This window comes from Balaenoptera ricei, chromosome 9 (assembly GCF_028023285.1).
Source record: "Balaenoptera ricei isolate mBalRic1 chromosome 9, mBalRic1.hap2, whole genome shotgun sequence".
NCBI classification, from domain to species: Eukaryota; Metazoa; Chordata; class Mammalia; order Artiodactyla; family Balaenopteridae; genus Balaenoptera; species Balaenoptera ricei.
Genome location: NC_082647.1, coordinates 70,816,106 through 70,836,644, shown reverse-complemented (window position 1 = coordinate 70,836,644; position 20,539 = coordinate 70,816,106). Strand labels below are relative to the sequence as shown.

Sequence of the window (20,539 nt, the reverse complement as noted above, 5' to 3'; positions counted from 1 at the left end):
TGATGGAAGGATAAAAAAGATAAGCAAGTGTAGAGGAACTGAAGAACAAGAACCTCCATATTCTGTTTTTCCTCTCAGTTCAAATTTAAGCAGTATTTGTTCATGCCTCATCTTACTGTCTTGGCAGAGTTAAAATGTCATTTTAATCTATTAGATCAAGAAGAACCAAAGGGCAAAGGATATTTATGCATGACAAACATCACCTTTCCATTGCACTTAGCAGTTGCAAGGCCTTTAATCAATATCATCTTATTTGAGTTTTAATGCAGTTCCATGAGCACTAGAATACCATCAGAAGTAGGCTTTGGGTGCCCTGGTCCAGTTCTCTTTCAACTTCGTTGTACTGCTCCCAGGATGCTAGGAATGTGGCTTTTCATCAAGTGGACATCTACTGAGTTGATTGTATTTTTACAATAATTTAAAAATAAAATGTGAAAGTTCTAGGTGGTTGTACCATGTCAATTCACACAAGCAGAGCAATCTGTCAGCATAGGTTTGGTCTCTTAACAAATGTCTTAATGACAGCCTGAGGTAACCTACCAGATTCTGACAATTACTTTTTATCATCTAGCTGCTTCTGAAGGATTCTTGAGAAGATACGATGATACACTCAGCTTTGGTCCTCTGTCTCTTACTCATCACGGTTTCTTCTAACCTTGCCATCGCAATCAAAAAGGGAAAAAGACCTCCTCAGACACTCTCAAGAGGTACTGGAATCTCATTTTATTTTCTGAACTCAGTCATTTGGATTGTTTTAAAATTCATCATCTCTTGCCTGTAGTCTAGTTATAAAGCCAACTCAATTAACTGAAGTTTTTTGTTGTGTATCACTTTAAAATAGGAGAAAAAAAACAGCAACAGAGAGGATCAGTTAATTTTAAAGAGTGAGCCAAATGAAATGAAAAACAACAATTTGCTGCATCTTCTATAGAAATAGTGGAGAACTGGTTTCATTGCCTATAACTCTGGTAACCAGAGTCCTGCAAAATGCTATTGACTGACATGTTATACTGATATCCTAAATGCAATCAGGATTCCCTCAAAATCTGTTCCGGTGCCCTGTCCTCTCTTTATTCAGGCAAGAAAATAATTTGGAATGATTTTACACTGGGGTCCCCAGAAAATTATACTTTATCTCCACCCTCCAAGAATTTTGGTTAACCAAGTGTTTGCTATGCTGACTCCAGAAAACAGCTGCAGTATTTTTAGAGGACATAATCTAGATTTGTCATTGGCTACATTGAAAACATTTCCATTTTGTACCAACTGTTTTACTTTGGCCTGAGAAACAATTATATCTTCATCTGCAAAGAAATAATTCATAAAGAAAATTCTCAGAATTGATTCCTACATTTCCAGCTACCAGAAATGGAAAGAAAATCATTTGTCTCCAAATAGCTAATTCTAAATTAGTAACACAAACCAAAAAACACCTGACTGGTACTTGGAATGGTAATGTGACCAGAGCAAACAAATGCAAATCAACTATAGCATAATTTCAAATTTTAAAATATTGACTTTCTTTCCAAGTTAATTCATTCCTTAACAGATGTATTGGGTGCCAGCCAATTGCCCGTCAGTGTTCAGCCAAGATAATTAATTCTACTTCAGTTTAAAATCACGGAAACTGTAAGTCTAAAAAAATCAGTAAGTTTTTGCAAAATAAATAAAAGAGGGAAATATTTTCCTAAGTGTAATTTATCATGTACCTCCATATACACCCACAACAGTTATAAAACAATGAACTCAGTAGCCTTAAAGTGCCAGAGATCAAACTCACTGCCCTTAAAGACCCTCAAGGGCTGAGTTAAGCAGCATGCTGTAACTATAAGTAAGGTACCAACGTTCTGTGTATTCACTTCCAAATGTCCATTAAAACTATTTGGTGAATTTTATGAAACATATACTCAATACGTACAATAAATTTTAAACAACGTGATGAGTCTTATTTCAGTTAAACTATTTCAATAGGGGAGATGACTGATAGCAGCTGGGAACTCCATTATTCAGAATTGGTTTGCATTTGGTTAAGCCTTTATCTTCTACTGGCACATAGGAAACAACTGAGAATGAGGATTTAAGGTAGGGGTAAAGGGGAAATTTGACTACAGTGTACCAAGTAGCATATGCAGCCTCTTAGAGTGCGGAGCAGCACCAGGTAAACAGAGACAGTGTTAGGGAGAAAAGGGAGTATTAATTGGCAAAAGGTAAGAAATGGTTCAATAAAAAAGTGAACCCCAAGTCTTAACTTCCTTTTAAACCAAAACTGCTCTGCACCCAGCACCTGGTCCAGTGCCTGGCATACAGTAAGTACTCAATAAATACATGCTGGAGAATGAATAAAATCTCAGAAGATAAGTAAGCATAGCCAGTAATGGATTATGAATTAGGAATTATGATAATGAACAGAGAACAATAAGACTGTATTGTCTTACCTTCGTACACCCAGTGCTAAGTGGAGCAAGGCATAGAGCAGATGTTCCTTCAATATTTGTGGAACTAAGTTAAACAGGAACAGAGAACAGTAATTCTTCCCACGGCTGACATTCTGGCACTGAATGATATTTGCAACAGAATAGGGAAATTAAGTAGGAACCTAGTCTCACTGGCTGTTTCCAAAATAACTTTTATCTAATGCAAAACGTGGCATAAACTTACTACATGTGTTTGAGCAAAGTTGTAAAGAAAGTCCTTCAGGGTTACTACAGATAGGAAGTATTCCTGCTAAGGTTGGGGTACGAAGCTAACGTAAGATGTCTTCCAAAGTTAGGATTCTAAAGTCAGGCAAAAACAAACCAACAACACTTCGGGTAAGAGTGTAATATAATGCAATCACTTGGAAAAACTGTCAGAAAGTTAAAGTTATAGTTACCATTTGATCCAGCAATTCCACTTCTAAGAATTATACCCAAGAAAAATGAAAACATATGTTCACACTGAAGTTTGCACTCAAATGTTCATAGCAGCATTATTCATAAAATCCAAAAAGTAGAAACAACCTAAATGTCCATCAACTGATGAATGGATAAACAAAATGTGGTATATCCATAAAATGGAATAATATTTGGCCCAAGAATGAAGTCCTAATACATGCCACAACATGGATGAACCTTAAAAACATTGTATTAAGTGAAAGCATCCAGTCATAAGATACATCGCATCTTATATGATTCCACTTATATGAAATGTCTGGAATAAGATAATCTATAGAGACAAAGTAGATTAGCCATTTCTTACGGTTGTAGGAGATGAAAGAAGTGCATGGTGATAACTAAAGGGTACAGGGTTTCTTTCTGAAGTGATGAAAATCTTCTAAAATTGATTGTGGTGATGGTTGCACACTATGCAAATATAAAAAAAAATGTATATACTTTCAACGGATAAACTGTATTGGCATATGAATTATATTTGAATAAAGTTGTTATTAAAAAACAAACAAACCAAAACCCAACAGGCAAAAATCATGGGATCATATTTATCCTGCTTCTTAATTCTGCTTCATAAGTCTTGGACATCTTTAAGACGTGGTATCAAAACCAGGAACTCCAGTCTGACAACATATGAAACTTATGAAAAAATCTGGGTCCAAAATAGCCTACAACTATTTCTATTTTCAAATTAATTCAACCTTTTTCATCCATAGACTGAGACATTTCCTGAAAATACTTTGAAATATTTCTGGATGTTTTGTGCATTCTTCTCCTCAATGGTCTTATTCTTCAATCTCTAATACACATTCCCAACTACTCACATCATTTCTTTAAAAGCTAGGGGGGGGACTTCCCAGGACTTCCCTAGTGGTGCAGTGGTTAAGAATCCGCCTGCCAATTCAGGAGACACGGGTTCGATCCCTGGTCTGGGAGGATCCCACGTGCCGCAGAGCAACTAAGCCCGTGTGCCACAACTACTGAGCCTGCGCTCTAGAGCCCGTGAGCCACAACTACTGAGCCCGTGAGCCACAACTACTGAGCCTGTGTGCCACAACTACTGAGCCTGTGTGCCACAACTACTGAGCCCGTGTGCCACAACTACTGAAGCCCGCACGCCTGGAGCCTGTGCTCCGCAACAGGAGAGGCCACCGTAAGAAGAGCCCTGGGCACCACAACGAAGAGTAGCCCCTGCTCGCCACAACTACAGAAAACCCATGTGCAGCAACGAAGACCCGACGCAATGAAAATAAATAATAAATAAAATTGATTCTTTTAAAAAAAAAAAAAGCGAGTGGGTTCTCTCCCTACTCATTGCGTTCTGTTTCCCTCTCCTCCACTCTTTTGGAGGCTTCCAAAACAAGGGTTTTATTGAGTCTCTCAACCATGAAATTCCCACGCCAGAATTTTTTTCCCTGTTAAAACTCAAAGCAAAATTTGAAATTCCTTTTTTTTCAATGATGTGTTCTGACTTTGAAGGAGTCAACATCTCTTGGCACTCAAGATTCAAGGACACTGTTCAGTATAGCCCAAAGTATTCCCGATAGATTTACAAAGTATGCAAAGATTAACTGTTATTTCCTCCTGTACATTCTGAAAGCGAGAGCTCTTGCATGGTCCAGAGATGTCCTTTCAATCACCACTAATCATAATAGCATCTACTGAACACTTACTGGGTTCAAGGCCATGGGCCTTAAGATTTAAAACATAGTCACAAAACCTCAGTAATATCACCTGAAAGGACACAACCTCTTTGTATCTAGTTATAATTATGTGTCCTCCATACCTTATGTCACACAACTGCTTGGTAGCTTAAATATCTGTAGATAGATACCTGCTTATCACATCCCCAATTCAGAACTCTTTGGTAGTCCTGAGTTAACACATTGATTTCTCTCTTCTGTTTAGGATGGGGAGATGACATCACTTGGATGCAGACTTATGAGGAAGGTCTCTTTCACATTCAAAAAAGGTAAAACACCTCTCAGTTAACTTTGACAGATGATACAGATACCTCCTCATAGGAGAGCCAAAAACTAGCATGTTAGCTTTTCAGAGAATACAGTAAGAATTTGCTCTGTTACTGTATGCTGTTTGGACTAAGAGTTGCTATTAGAATTTTTTTATAAACAACAGCTCTAAACACTTTTATATTAATTTCTTAATTATCCAAGCAAGCTTTTTTATCTGAGGAATAACTGACTTAACATTATATTAGTTTCAGGTATACAACTTAATAATTGGATATTTGTATATATGCAAAATGATTACCACAATAAGTCTAGTTAACATCCACCAAGCAAACTTTTGAATATAAATTGTATAAACAAAACAACATCACTCACTGGGCATTATACAAGCTTAAACAGGAACCTGACTTATAGCAGCACTTCTCAAGGCTGTCTGATCATCAGAACAACTCAGAGAGCTTTTTTAAAAATCCATATTCAGGGTCAACTACTTACTGAGTATCCACTTCTATGTGCCAGGCGCTCAGTGACCAAGAGTGACGTGATTTACTAAAGATCTACCAAATCTTTGGGGATGGAGCTGAGAAACTTGTACTTTTAAAAGCACCCCAAGAATTTATCAAATATCTAAAGAATGTTCAATTCAACTCTTTGAAGAAAAAGAAAAGATTCCAAATAAGAATTGGGTAAAACACTCTCAACACTGGACAAATATTACAAAAAAAAAAAGAAGTCTACAGAATAATCTTATTTCCAAATAGAAATGTAAAAAACAAACAACATATTAGCAAAGAGCAGACAGCAGAACACTTAAAGTATATACCCTGATAAAGTGAGATTCAGTCTGGGAAAGCCAAAAGATTCAAGATTAAGAAATCTATTAATTAAAATAATTTAATATTTATAAGGACACAAATCATACGAGTATCTCCTATCTCCACAAATGCTAAAAAAGCATTTAATACAATGCCAAATCCATATTAGAAGTTAAAAAACTTATCCATCCCAGCAAAAAAAGTCAACATCATGCTTACTGAGGAAAAACAAAGTATTCCACTGATGGATTCTTTAATCACCAAAATTACTAACATTGTTCTGGAGATACTAACCAATGCAATTAGATGAGAAAAACTTAGAAAGGAGAGAGTGAAAGAATCTTTATTTGCAGCTGATGACTGTGTTTGTGGAAAACTTGAGAATCAGCCCAAAGTATTCAGAAGTATGAAGATTCAGTTAAATTAGATGAGACTAAATTAATACCTAGAAATCGACAGCATTTATATATATATATATAAATATAAATATAATTAAAATAGTTAAAGACACTTATAAAATACTTTATATAAAATAGCAATAAAAAAAGATGAAATATCCCAGGATAAACTTGACAGAAAATGTACAAAATCTGTATGAACTAAATGTACTAGTGAGGAAAAAAATTACAAACCTATGTGAAGGGATATCATGTCCTTGGATAGGAAGATTCAACATCGTAAAAATGTCAATTCTCTCTATAGTTAAAAAATTTGTTAAGACAATCACAATATATTAGTACAAGTTTTTAAGTGATTTTAAAAATGAAATGGAAATATAGACAGACTTAAATAGGAACATTCTGAAAAGAAATCAGTGGGAACTAGCCCTTAACCAATATGAAACATTTTAATAACACAGTATGTTACCGATAAATGAATTGAGTAGAATGGAGAGAACAGAAAACTGGATACTACAGAAACTGTTTACATGATTAAGTGGCATTTTGAATCAGGAGTAGGAGAGATAGAGTATGTAAAATAATTGTTATAATTTGATAGCCGTTTGTGAAAAATTTAAAAATTTGGATCTATACCTCACATTTTATATCAAAATAAATTATAAAGATTAATTATAAGGATGAAACCATTAAGGTACTAGAAGACACTATTACAAAACTGTTATTTCTTTAAATTCTTGGAGTAGGGTACAATTAGGGTGAGGCATGAGGGATGTCTAGGATGCAAAAACAAAGCACTTAATTTTTGTGCCCTAGATGTTACTCTTGCCTCACCCTAGTCCTCTTTTAGAGTTGAGTATGGCCAAAGGAAAAAAAAGAAGAAAGAAAAATCCTAAAATAAATGACTAATATTTTTGATTATGCAAATTTCTGCACAACCAGAAATTTATCATAAGCAAACGAAAAAGGCAAAAAATACAAAACAAACAGAAAACTATAGCACATATTACAAAAGTGAATTTCTCTAATATACAAAGTACTCATATAAATTAATAAGAAAAAGGTCAAGTCAATGACCTTGAAAAAATGAACATAAAATAGGAAAGATAGTTCACAGAATAAAAAAATTAGTAACCTAAACATATGAGTAAGATTTTTTTTATAGCTTTATTGGGATATAATTTACATATAACATTGTGCAAATTTAAGGTGTAGAATGTGATGATTTGATGTATGTATATACTGCAAAATGATGACCACAATAAGGTTAATTATCACCTCACATAGTTAACGTGTGTGTATGTGTGTGTGTGGTGAGAACTTTTAAGATGTACTTTCTTATCAGCTTCCAAGTATACCATACAGTATTGTTAACTCTGGTCATCACTAGATTCCCAGGACTCACTCATCTTATAACTGGAAGTGTGTACCCTTTGAGCACCTTCACCCATTTTCCTCACCTCCCAATTCCCACCCCGGGAAACCACCAATCTACTCTGTTTCTATGAGTTTGGTTTTTACTTTTTTTAAAATTCCAGATTCTACATATAAGTGAGATCATATAGTATTTGTCTCTGACTTATTTTACTTAACATAATATGCTCAAGGTTCATTCACGTTGTCACAAATGTACTGAGAGTCACTTAGGTTGCTTCCATGTCCTGGCTATTGTAAATAATGCTGCAATGAACATGGGGATGCAGATATCCCTTTGAGATAGTGAAATAGTGATTTCATTTTCTTTGGGTATATACCCAGAAGTAGAATTGCTGGATCATATGGTGACTATTTTTTATAAGAAAGTAAAACCACATTAACTTCCCTCTTTCACCTACTGGATAAAAGAATTAAAAGCTCAATAACCAGTTTTAGTGAGAGTAAATACTTACCTCTCACATTATCAGAGAGAATATAAATTGCTACAGCTTCTAAGGAAAGTATACACAGTGCATCAGAATTATAAATGCACATACTCTGACCCAGAAACTCCACTTCTGGAATTTATTTACAAATATACCCACCTACGTGCAAAATTATATGTAAGTAACATCATGTCCACCAAAGCATCTTTTTAAATGTCTGAAAACAATCTAAACATAAAAGATTGAAAAGAATTTAAATATCTATTTTGAGAAGACTAATAAAAATTATCCATATAATGGAATATTATACAAAAGCACAAGGGAATAATATCCAAGATATACCATTATGCTAAAAAAGCCAAATGCAAATACATGTGTATAGCGTGGTAGTATTTGTATTTTTAAAAAAGAAAGGATATATATATATATATATATATATATATATATATATATATATATATATATATATATACACATATGGACATGCATATGAACATACACAATTTATAATCATATACATTTACATAAGTATATATACAAGCATATGCATATGTGTATTTTGTTATATGACCTGAAAAACTCTGGAAACAGACTTAGAAAATGGTAACACTGCTTACTTCTTGAAGGCAGGATGGGAGAAAGAATTTTTACTTTTGTAACTTTTGAATTTTAAACCATCTGAATTTGTAACTTATTTTCAATGAAAAACATGTAGAATTTTAAAAGATAATTCACCAGATGATGCTGATAAACAGCTAGGCTTGGAAGGCTCTGGTTTTAGAGCATCTCAGAAGTACAGCTCCCCAAAATTTTTACTCTTTCTCTCACTCGAGTTTCTCATAATCTGATGTGCTAGTTCATAAGATTTTTTTTTCCCAATTTAAAATGCTTTATTTTTTTATTCTTTTTAAAATTCTTTTCCTATTTAGGTTATTACAGAATATTGAGCTGAGTTTCCTGTGCTATACAGCAGGTCCTTGTTGGTTATCTATAGTAGTGTGTACATGTCAATCCCAAACTCGCAGTCTATCCCTCCCCCCACCCTTCGCCCCTGGTAACCGTAAGACTAGGGACCACCCGTTTTATTGATAATTTGGTGTGTGAGCTAAGGATGATTTTTACATTAAAACAATGTTTTTAATCAAAAGAAGAATAATATCTTGTGACACATGGAAGTTACTTGAAATTCAAATTCCAGTGTTATAAATTAAGTTTTACTGTAACGGCCACTCTCACCTTGTTGCATATTGTCCATGGCTGCTTTCATGCAATAACAGCAGAGGCAAGCGGTTGTGAACAAGACCACATGGGCTGCAAAACCTCAAATACTTATCATCTGCCTCTTTGCTTTAAAAGTTTCTGAGCCCTTGTTCAGGTGTTCCTACTTCAGTGTCTGCCAGGAACAGAAGCTTTTCCTAAAACAGATTACTGTCTTGGTTTGACTGTCTGAACAACCCATTCAAAGCTGAACTATTAAGACTGAGTATTCTGTGGTCTTGATACATTTTTCCGTGGACTCCGGTTGGCCAGAAATCTGATGGAGAAATTAGTTTTCCAAGAGTTACATCAATGTCTTTCCTTACACAGAGCTATCCTTATTTCCAGCTGTTATGCTGGGAAGAAAGGGTAGCAGTTCAGGAAATCAGAATGACTCATGCCCCTGAATTGTTCTGCATCACAGGACACCTCTATCTACCTAAGTGCAATCAGAGAAAAAGTTATCTAGTAGAAGAATTACTACTTGGTGCTTAGGAGGTCTAAGTTCTGTATGTGTCTCTGAAGAAATGTCAATGAATATTCTTAGGCTCAGTTTTCTACTAATTAAAAAGAGGTAATAATATTTCATTCATTGGATATCTAATCTGCTCTTTCACCAGTAAATGTGAAGTTGTTGGCAAATGTTGGCTTTCTATGTTATAAATTTTAAGAGATAAGTTGTAGGATTTATTCTTACCTAAAATTAACTTATATTCTAAGTTTGAGGATTAAATGAAATTATTTACACTTCAAAATGTGTTATATAACACTTTTGAGACTAAAGTTTGAAAAACAGGATTATTCAATAACAAGTATTTCATATGATTACGTCTGTTGTTTGTAAAAAGATTTATGCTTGATACGTATACACTCGTCTATCTCTTTTTGTACCTAGCATCCTCGCAAAATTAAAGAAACATTTTTAAAAACATCTTATATACCCGAATCATAATTATTTTCTCCTTCACTGTAGTTAACATTCTAATTTTTCTCGTATTCTAAACGCCAGGGTAGTCAAGGAGCTACCATCAAAACTTTTCTTCAGAGAGTTAAAATCAAAATGACACTGAAAAATATATAGGAAGGGAACTCTCCCTGAGACTGTTGGTAATTTTAAGTTGTGACAAGAATAAAAGGTTGTGAAAATGGTCAAATATTAATAGACCTTCTGAAAAACTAAAAACAAACAAAAAACCTAAGTAAAAACTTCGACACTTCCAAAATTTTATACCACATGTTCATTGGAAATGAATACTACCTTGTTCATAATATCCTTTCATCTATGGAGACAGAATTGACTTTTATTTTTCTAACTGTACTACAGTATACATAAGAATGACCTGGTAAGCTTGTTAAGCTAAGGATTCCTGGACCTCACCCCCACAGATGCTGACTGAGTCGGGCCAAGAGGGAGCCTGAGAATTTACATTTCTAATGAGCTACATTTCTGGTGAGGCTGATGTTTCAGTGCTGAGGCCATGTTATGAGTAACAGGACTACAGACTACAGCGCTGTGATTTGTCAGGCTGAGCTGTTTACTTTATGTCTCATAGAAAGTATGAGAATCTTAAATCTAATTTCACTGTACATTTTGACTCAAATTAATCACTTGGCTCAATTCCACACTCTCTCTGTTTAGTAACAAGCCACTGATGGTTATTCATCACTTGGAGGACTGTCAATACTGCCAAGGTAATTTTTGCTCCTGAGATCTTACTGTATCTCCAATATGAAGTAGGAAAGTGACCTGGTTACAAATTGTTAAGAAGGCACTCAGGAAACTCTATTCCAAAAAAAAAAAAAAAGGACAACTGCTAGAGTACCACCATTTTACTAAGGTGCTTAAAGACTACAATGATTGTTAGTAATCTACTGAATATATTTATATTATATGTCCTTTAGAATTTTATATCCTTCTTCCTCCCCTGCCCCCCCAAAAAGGTAGGAAAACTGGCTGAAAGAAGATGCTGTTTTAACCAATGAGTCAATGAATTACATGACATTATAAAACTGGTGATTTCATCAATGTGACTCTCTCTTGATGTCTTCTTGGATAGACTCTGTCCCTCATTGCTTTCCAATGAGAGACGAAGTGGCAATGGGCCAATGAACTATTTACAACCAAGTTACAGATGCAAAGAAATGCAAAATACTAGCTTAATTTTGCTACATTATATTGAAGGCATCTTGATCCTTGAAACTAACTGACATTATGTTTTCTCCCACAGCACTAAAAAAAGTGTTTGCCCAAAATAAAGAAATACAAGAAATGGCTCAGAATAATTTCATCATGCTGAATCTCATGGTACACGACCTCTACAATGTTTTCTTAATATCTCAATTCAGTGGAAAAGCTGAATCTCTTTTTTTGTCTTTTTTTAAAGACAAAAAGAGCTATAAAGTATTAGTGGATATAGAATGTTATATAGAATTGTAAGAGGCCAAAATATACAACTTACTGAAAGGCTTGTTTACATAAAATATTTTTAAATCAACTGTTAAAAACAATCCAATACAATAACATTCTCTTTTTTTCATCTTTTTCCTAGCATGAAACCACTGATAAGAATTTATCACCTGATGGACAATATGTGCCTAGAATCATGTTTGTGGGTAATTGTATAATCTCTTTCCGTCAGATTTAGAAAATCAGTAGCCTTCTTGCTTTTATTTACTTTTAAATGCTACTTCAAGTACTATTCCTTTTAAGTCATTAGTAACCCAGTCAATAACAGTTCTTGTTAGGTCAACAATCAAACTCATTATATCTGTAACTTGCAACTTATAAATATTAAATTTTAATTTTTTAAATTAACTGATGCTATGAAATCAATATCCCAATGTAGTTTCAGTATCCTTCTCTAAACTATTATATGTTGACAGAGACCTGTGACACACTAAAATGAGAATTCAGATTAACTCATAATGAATTCACATGTATGAAAACTGATTTTGCTTATAAAATTGCTTAACGTTTGTTTTAGAGTAAGAGGCAAGAATGATTTTCAGAACATTTTAAATAATATGTAAGGGACTTATTTTTTCTTGGCAGATCCTTCTTTAACAGTCAGAGCTGATATAACTGGAAGATACTCAAACAGATTATATACATATGAACCTCAGGATTTACCGCTATGTAAGTATTCACAAATTATCTTGAACAGTGATAACGAGCAACACTTGACTGTTAGATGGGTCGATGATACACTACATGGGTGCTTCCCCACAAACAGTGCTACCCACACGTCACAGGCCCTGGGGTTGGTAGTGGTGATAGTGGTTAAAATGCAAACTCTTAGCTCCCATCAAAATCAGAATTTCTGGGGCACCTCAGAATCTCTTTTTTCAACAGGGATCTCTAATAGTTCTTGTGATCACGAAATGTTAACACCACCAAAAAGAATGAAGTACACATGAAAACTAAACCTTAAGAAAGCCAGTCCATTCTTCTGGTATGAAAGATCATATGTGATTTCCTCAAAGTGATCATAATTAAATCTTTCCTCTTCCTTTAATGCCTATAAGCAAGGAGATACAGTCTGATTTGGGACTTTCATTTTTACAATATTCACTATCAACTAAGTTTAATAAGATAGCTATGCCTGTCATATCCAGCAATACTGCTACAAAATAATCAGTTAACAAAATAGATGCTCCCTCAAAATCCCTTTGATAAAATTTTTTAACATTAAGTTAATTAACCAGCTCTGAATGGTCTAATCCCTAAATTTACATGTACACTTTTAGCATAATATTCTTTAAGGCTGCAGATAAATCCCCAAATCTTTATAGCTGTTCATTTTAATGGGCCAATTTTAGATTCAGGGGTTAATTTAAAAATTTGATACTCTCATTTACTAATAGAAAATATATATTTACTTTTATTACAGTGATAGAAAACATGAAGAAAGCATTAAAACTTATTCAATCCGAGTTATAATGTACTACCTCTAAGAGGTCAAATGTCACGAAGAAAAACTTCTGGCTAACTGACTAATACTAATGGGTGGGTAAATGAATTTTGTAACATTACCGTTTAGATTTTTTAATGTGTTTGAATATTCTTAGGAAGGTAAAATGATATTTCAATAAATATCAAAACCGGAGCATGACAATGTTGTGGTTTGATTTCTGCCTGCATCGGTAGCAAAGAAAGCTTGCTGACAGTTATAGTGGAGACAGGAAGACCTAAATAAGAGGTGTCTACACTGCTTGTTTCTATTTCCTTATCTATCATCCATTCCACCAAGTAATCTAATCTTAATTCTGATCCCTCTATTATATCGAACCTGCAAGTTTAGGTCATAAATGATTTGCATGTTGCCAAACCAAATGGATGCACCTCAAGCCATTTATTATTTAACTTTTAGCAGCATAACTTTTAGACTTAACCATTTATTTCTTTCTTTACTTTAAAACAGACACTTAAAAAGTAATTACAATAAATTTAAAATATATTTTAAAACTTTAAATATGTTTTGCTTAATTTAATTACTGGGTGGATATTTAACACTTTTAATCATTTTAAGAAGAATGTAACTGCCTCCAGAATATTAAAGAATTCCTCCAGTTAACTAGCAGAAGAGGAATCTATCCATTCTGAAATTATTAAACATCCAACCACCAACTCAATTCTTCACAGGAAGCTTTTGGAGGATCACATCCATGTCTTCTATTCCTTTAAATAACACACACACAAAAATCCTAATTTTTTATGAACAAAATTTCCCTAATCATTTGGAGTAATTCTAATTACTAATGGAAACCCCATAATCAGCTGGGAATAATTCTCAGAAACGAGAGAATATTTGAGATGGGAAAAGTTTTCCTAATCCATAGGATTTGATTACATTTAAATAATTTGAAGTTTTGAAATATAAAGGTACACTTTTATATGAGACAGATAAACAACATCTATGATACTGATGTCTGATTAATTCTAATGTTTCATGAGTCAGAGAAAGAAAGGTTTCTTCCAGGTTTTATCTGATCATTATTCAGTTCATTTTAAGCAGACTTTTAGCAACTGATCTATTTGGATAGAAACAGTTTACAAGACCATCAACACCAGATATCCATGTATCCCCACTGCAAAAGAATATTAAATATCCTATTTTTTAATTTTAGATCAAAGTTTGGAGTTAATTTTTTAATGCATTCTAAGAGACCAAAGTGTACTGGTATACTCTAATAATATAATGTATGAAGACTAATATAACTGATTTCATTGTTGCATAAATAGTGCAGAGGCAGAAAATGTCCGTGGTCATTTGCAGTGAACTAAGAAGGAACCCGTTGACAATTTAGTTGCTGTTTTAAGAATTAATAAAATAGAATATTCACTTGTTTCTCTTCAATTAATGTAAAAATGTTACTAAATGATAAATTGATAATTCTTTACCATGAAAATATATGTGCCTTTATATTTTTATCATATGTATTTAAATTATATATAATTCAATTATGCATATAATTATACATACACTAACATTTACTATACATCTATTTTATATATATATAATTTGATAATAAGTTACATTAATCAGTGTAGTCTTGTAACCAATTTAGTTTCCTTCTCTACTCTACTTTAACAATTAAATTCTATATCTTAGTTGATATTTCTATCTAATTTCTTCACTTTATAAAATTAGTGGCTTAGATTCCATCACTTCTGTCGTTACCCTTAGCTTTGAAATGCAGGACTAGGCATAGAACCCATATGTGTATATATAACTTAACTTTTATTACTTTTAGCCTTGTAACCTCCAAAAAAGTATTTATTCTTTCTCTAACACATCCAATATCAAGAATTAAATTACTTACACCAGCTACCTGAAACAGTATGCACAATTCTGTGTGTATAGGCGTTTTCACAGAGGAGTTTAGGGAACTTTCAATTGCATTTCAAAGAGATAAAACAGTTTAAAAAGTTACATATTCAATGCAGAAAGCTATAAGACACTGATGAAAGAAATTAAAGACGATACAAACAGATGGAGAGATATACCACGTTCCTGGATTGGAAGAATCAACATTGTGAAAATGATTATACTACCCAAAGCAATCTACAGATTCAATGCAACCCCTATCAAACTACCAATAGCATTTTTCACAGAACTACAACAAAATATTTCACAATTTGTATGGAAACACAGAAGACCCCGAATAGCCAAAGCAATGTTGAGAAAGAAACATGGAGCTGGAGGAATCAGGCTCCCTGACTTCAGACTCTACTACAAAGCTACAGTAATCAAGACAATATGGTACTGGCAGAAACATATATCAATGGAACAGGATAGAAAGCCCAGAGATAAACCCACACAGATATGGTATAAGGGAGGCAAGAATATACAATGGAGAAAGGACAGCCTTTTCAATAAATGGTCCTGAGAAAACGGGACAGCTACATGTAAAAGAATGAAATTAGAACACTGCCTAACATCATACACAAAAATAAACTCAAAATGGATTAAAGACCTAAATGTAAGGCCGGACACTATCAAACTCTTAGAGGAAAACATAGGCAGAACACTCTATGACATCAATCACAGCAAGATCCTTTCTGACCCACCTCCTAGAGAAATGGAAGTAAAAACAAAAATAAACAAATGGGACCTAATGAAACTTAAAAGCTTTTGCACAGCAAAGGAAACCAAAAACAAGACCAAAAGACAACCCTCAGGATGGGAGAAAATATTCGCAAACAAAGCAACTGACAAAGAATTAATCTCCAAAATATACAGGCAGCTCAGGCAGCTCAATATAAAAAAAAACAAACAACCCAATCCAAAAATGGGCAGAAGATCTAAATAGACATTTCTCCAGAGAAGATATACAGATTGCCAACAAACACATAAAAGGATGCTCAACATCACTAACCATTAGAGAAATACAAATCAAAACTACAATGAGGTATCACCTCACACCGGTCAGAGTGGCCATCATCAAAAAATCTACAAACAATAAATGCTGGAGAGGGTGTGCAAAAAAGGGAACACTCTTGCACTGCTGGTGGGAATGTAAATTGATACAGCCACTATGGAGAAGAGTATAGAGGTTCCTTAAAAAACTAAAAATAGGAGATTAACCAAGATGGCGGAGTAGAAGGACGTGCTCTCACTCCCTCTTGCGAGAGCACTAGAATTACAACTGGCTGCTGGACAATCATCGACAGGAAGACACTGGACTTCACCAAGGAGGATACCCCACGTCCAAGGACAGAGGAGAAGCCACAGTGACACGGTAGGAGGGGCGCAATCAGAGTAAAATCAAATCCCATAACTGCTGGGGGTGTGACTCACAGACTGGCGAACACTTATACCACAGAAGTCCACCCAATGGAGTGAAGGTTCTGAGCCCCACGTCAGGCTTCCCAACCTGGGGGTCCAGCAACGGGAGGAGGAATTCATAGAGAATCAGACTTTGAAGCCTAGTGGGAATTGATTGCAGGACTTCGACAGGACTGGGAGAAACAGAGACCCCACTCTTGGAGGGTGCACATGGAATAGTGTGCGCATCGGGACCCGGGGGAAGGAGCAGTGACCCTGGGGGAGACTGAACCAGACCTACCTGCTAGTGTTGGAGGGTCTCCTGCAGAGGCAGGGGCTGGCTCTGTTTCACCGTGGGGACAAGGACACTGGCAGCGGAGGTTCTGGGAAGTACTCCTGGGTGTGATCCCTCCCAGAGTCTGCCATTAGCCCCACCAAAGAGCCCAGGTAGGCTCCAGTGCTGGGTTGCCTCAGGCAAAACAACCAACAGGGACGGAACCCAGCCCCACCCATCAACAGTCAAGTGGATTAAAGTTTTACTGAGCTCTGCCCACCACAGCAACAGTCAGCTCTACCCACCACCAGAGCCTCCCATCAAGCCTCTTAGATATCCTCAACCACCAGAGGGCAGACAGCAGTAGTAAGAAAAACTACAATCCTGCAGCCTCTGGAACAAAAACCACATTTACAGAAAGATAGACAAGATGAAAAGGCAGAGGGCTATATACCAGATGAAGGAACAAGAAAAAACCCCAGAAAAACAACAAAATGAAGTGGAGATAGGCAACCTTCCAGAAAAAGAATTCAGAATAATGATAGTGAAGATGATCCAGGACCTCGGAATAAGAATGGAGGCAAAAATTGAGAAGATGCAAGAAATGATTAACAAAGACCTAGAAGAATTAAAGAACAAACAAACAGAGATGACCAATACAATAACTGAAATGAAAACTACACTAGAAGGAATCAATAGCAGAATAACTGAGGCAGAAGAACGGATAAGTGACCTGGAGGACAGAATGGTGGAATTCACTGCTGCGGAACAGACTAAAGAAAAAAGAATGAAAAGAAATGAAGACAGCCTAAGAGACCTCTGGGACAACATTGAACGCAACAACATTCACATATAGGGGTCCCAGAAGGAGAAGAGAGAGAGAAAGGACCAGAGAAAATATTTGAAGAGATTATAGTCGAAAACTTCCCTAACATGGGAAAGGAAATAGCCACCCAAGTCCAGGAAATACACAGAGTCCCATACAGGATAAACCCAAGGAGAAACACGCCGAGACACATAGTAAGCAAAGTGGCAAAAATTAAAGACAAAGAAAAATTATTGAAAGCAGCAATGGAAAAACGACAAATAACATACAAGGGAACTCCCATAAGGTTAACAGCTGATTTCTCAGCAGAAACTCTACAAGCCAGAAGGGAGTGGCAGGATATACTTAAAGTGATGAAAGGGAAGAAACTACAACCAAGATTACTCTACCCGTCAAGGATCTCATTTAGATTTGATGGAGAAATCAAAAGCTTTACAGACAAGCAAAAGCTAAGAGAATTCAGCATCCCCAAACCAGCTCTACAACAAATGCTAAAGGAACTTCTCTAAGTGGGAAACACAAGAGAAGAAAAGGACATACAAAAACAAACCCAAAACAATTAAGAAAATGGTCATAGGAACATACATATCGATAATTACCTTAAATGTGAATGGATTAAATGCTCCAACCAAAAGACACAGGCTTGCTGAATGGATACAAAAACAAGACCCATATATATGCTGCCTACAAGAGACCCACTTCAGACCTAGGGACACATACAGACTGAAAGTGAGGGGATGGAGAAAGATATTCCATGCAAATGGAAATCAAAAGAAAGCTGGAGTAGCTATACTCATATCAGATAAAATAGACTTTAAAATAAAGACTGCTGAACCAACCTTACCCACTGGGGACAGATACCAAAAACAACGGGAACTACGAACCTGCAGCCTGTGAAAAGGAGACCCCAAACACAGTAAGATAAGCAAAATGAGACGACAGAAAAACACACAGCAGATGAAGGAGCAGGGTCAAAACACACCAGACCTAACAAATGAAGAGGAAATAGGTAGTCTACCTGAAAAAGAATTCAGAATAATGATAGTAAGGATGATCCAAAATCTTGGAAATAGAATAGACAAAATGCAAGAAACATTTAACAAGGACGTAGAAGAACTAAAGAGGAACCAAGCAACAATGAAAAACACAATAAATGAAATTAAAAATACTCTAGATGGGATCAATAGCAGAATAACTGAGGCAGAAAAAAGGATAAGTGACCTGGAAGATAAAATGGTGGAAATAACTACTGCAGAGCAGGATAAAGAAAAAAGAATGAAAAGAACTGAGGACAGTCTCAGAGACCTCTGGGACAACATTAAACGCACCAACATTCGAATTATAGGGGTCCCAGAAGAAGAAGAGAAAAAGAAAGGGACTGAGAAAATATTTGAAGAGATTATAGTTGAAAACTTCCCTAATATGGGAAAGGAAATAGTTAATCAAGTCCAGGAAGCACAGAGAGTCCCATACAGGAAAAATCCAAGGAGAAACACGCCAAGACACATATTAATCAAACTGTCAAAAATTAAATATAAAGAAAACATATTAAAAGCAGCAAGGGAAAAACAACAAATAACACACAAGGGAATCCCCATAAGGTTAACATCTGATCTTTCAGCAGAAACTCTGCAAGCCAGAAGGGAGTGGCAGGATATACTTAAAGTGATGAAGGAGAAAAACCTACAACCAAGGTTACTCTACCCAGCAAGGATCTCATTCAGATTTGATGGAGAAATTAAAACCTTTACAGACAAGCAAAAGCTGAGAGAGTTCAGCACCACCAAACCAGCTTTACAACAAATGCTAAAGGAACTTCTCTAGGCAAGAAACACAAGAGAAGGAAAACACCTACAATAACAAACCCAAAACATTTAAGAAAATGGGAATGGGAACATACATATCGATAATTACCTTGAATGTAAATGGATTAAATGCTCCCACCAAAAGACACAGACTGGCTGAATGGATACAAAAACAAGACCCATATATATGCTGTCTACAAGAGACCCACTTCAGACCTAGAGACACATACAGACTGAAAGTGAGGGGATGGAAAAAGATATTCCATGCAAATGGAAATCAAAAGAAAGCTGGAGTAGCAATTCTCATATCAGACAAAATAGACTTTAAAATAAAGAATATTATAAGAGACAAAGAAGGACACTATATAATGATCAAGGGATCGATCCAAGAGGAAGGTATAACAATTGTAAATATTTATGCACCCAACATAGGAGCACCTCAATACATAAGGCAAATACTAACAGCCATAAAAGGGGAAATTGACAGCAACACAATCATAGTAGGGGACTTTAACACCCCACTTTCATCAATGGACAGATCATCCAAAATGAAAATAAATAAGGAAACACAAGCTTTAAATGATACATTAAACAAGATGGACTTAATTGATATTTATAGGACATTCCACCCAAAAACAACAGAATACACATTTTTCTCAAGTGCTCATGGAACATTCTCCAGGATAGATCATATCTTGGGTCACAAATCAAGCCTTGGTAAATTTAAGAAAATTGAAATCGTGTCAAGTATCTTTTCCGACCACAACGCTATGAGACTAGATATCAATTACAGGAAAAGATCTGTAAAAAATACAAACACATGGAGGCTACACAATACACTACTTAATAATGAAGTGATCACTGAAGAAATCAAAGGGGAAATCAAAAAATACCTAGAAACAAATGACAATGGAGATACGACGACCCAAAACCTATGGGACGCAGCAAAAGCAGTGCTAAGAGGGAAGTTTATAGCAATACAAGCCTACCTCAAGAAACAGGAAACATCTCGAATAAACAACCTAACCTTGCACCTAAAGCAATTAGAGAAAGAAGAACAAAAAAACCCCAAAGCTAGCAGAAGGAAAGAAATCAGAAAGATCAGGTCAGAAATAAATGAAAAAGAAATGAAGGAAA

The 20,539-nt window shown here is 35.3% G+C and overlaps 1 protein-coding gene across 1 annotated transcript; it reads left to right on the top strand.

Moving 5' to 3' along the window:
- Positions 1-601: 601 nt before the first annotated feature.
- Positions 602-13,169, top strand: AGR3 (anterior gradient 3, protein disulphide isomerase family member). Its single transcript, XM_059932839.1, has 7 exons — positions 602-707; positions 4,836-4,899; positions 10,869-10,921; positions 11,458-11,534; positions 11,779-11,842; positions 12,282-12,365; positions 13,120-13,169. The coding sequence occupies exons 1-7, from the start codon at positions 602-604 to the stop codon at positions 13,167-13,169; spliced, it is 498 nt and encodes a 165-aa protein (XP_059788822.1).
- The last annotated feature ends 7,370 nt before the right edge of the window (positions 13,170-20,539 follow it).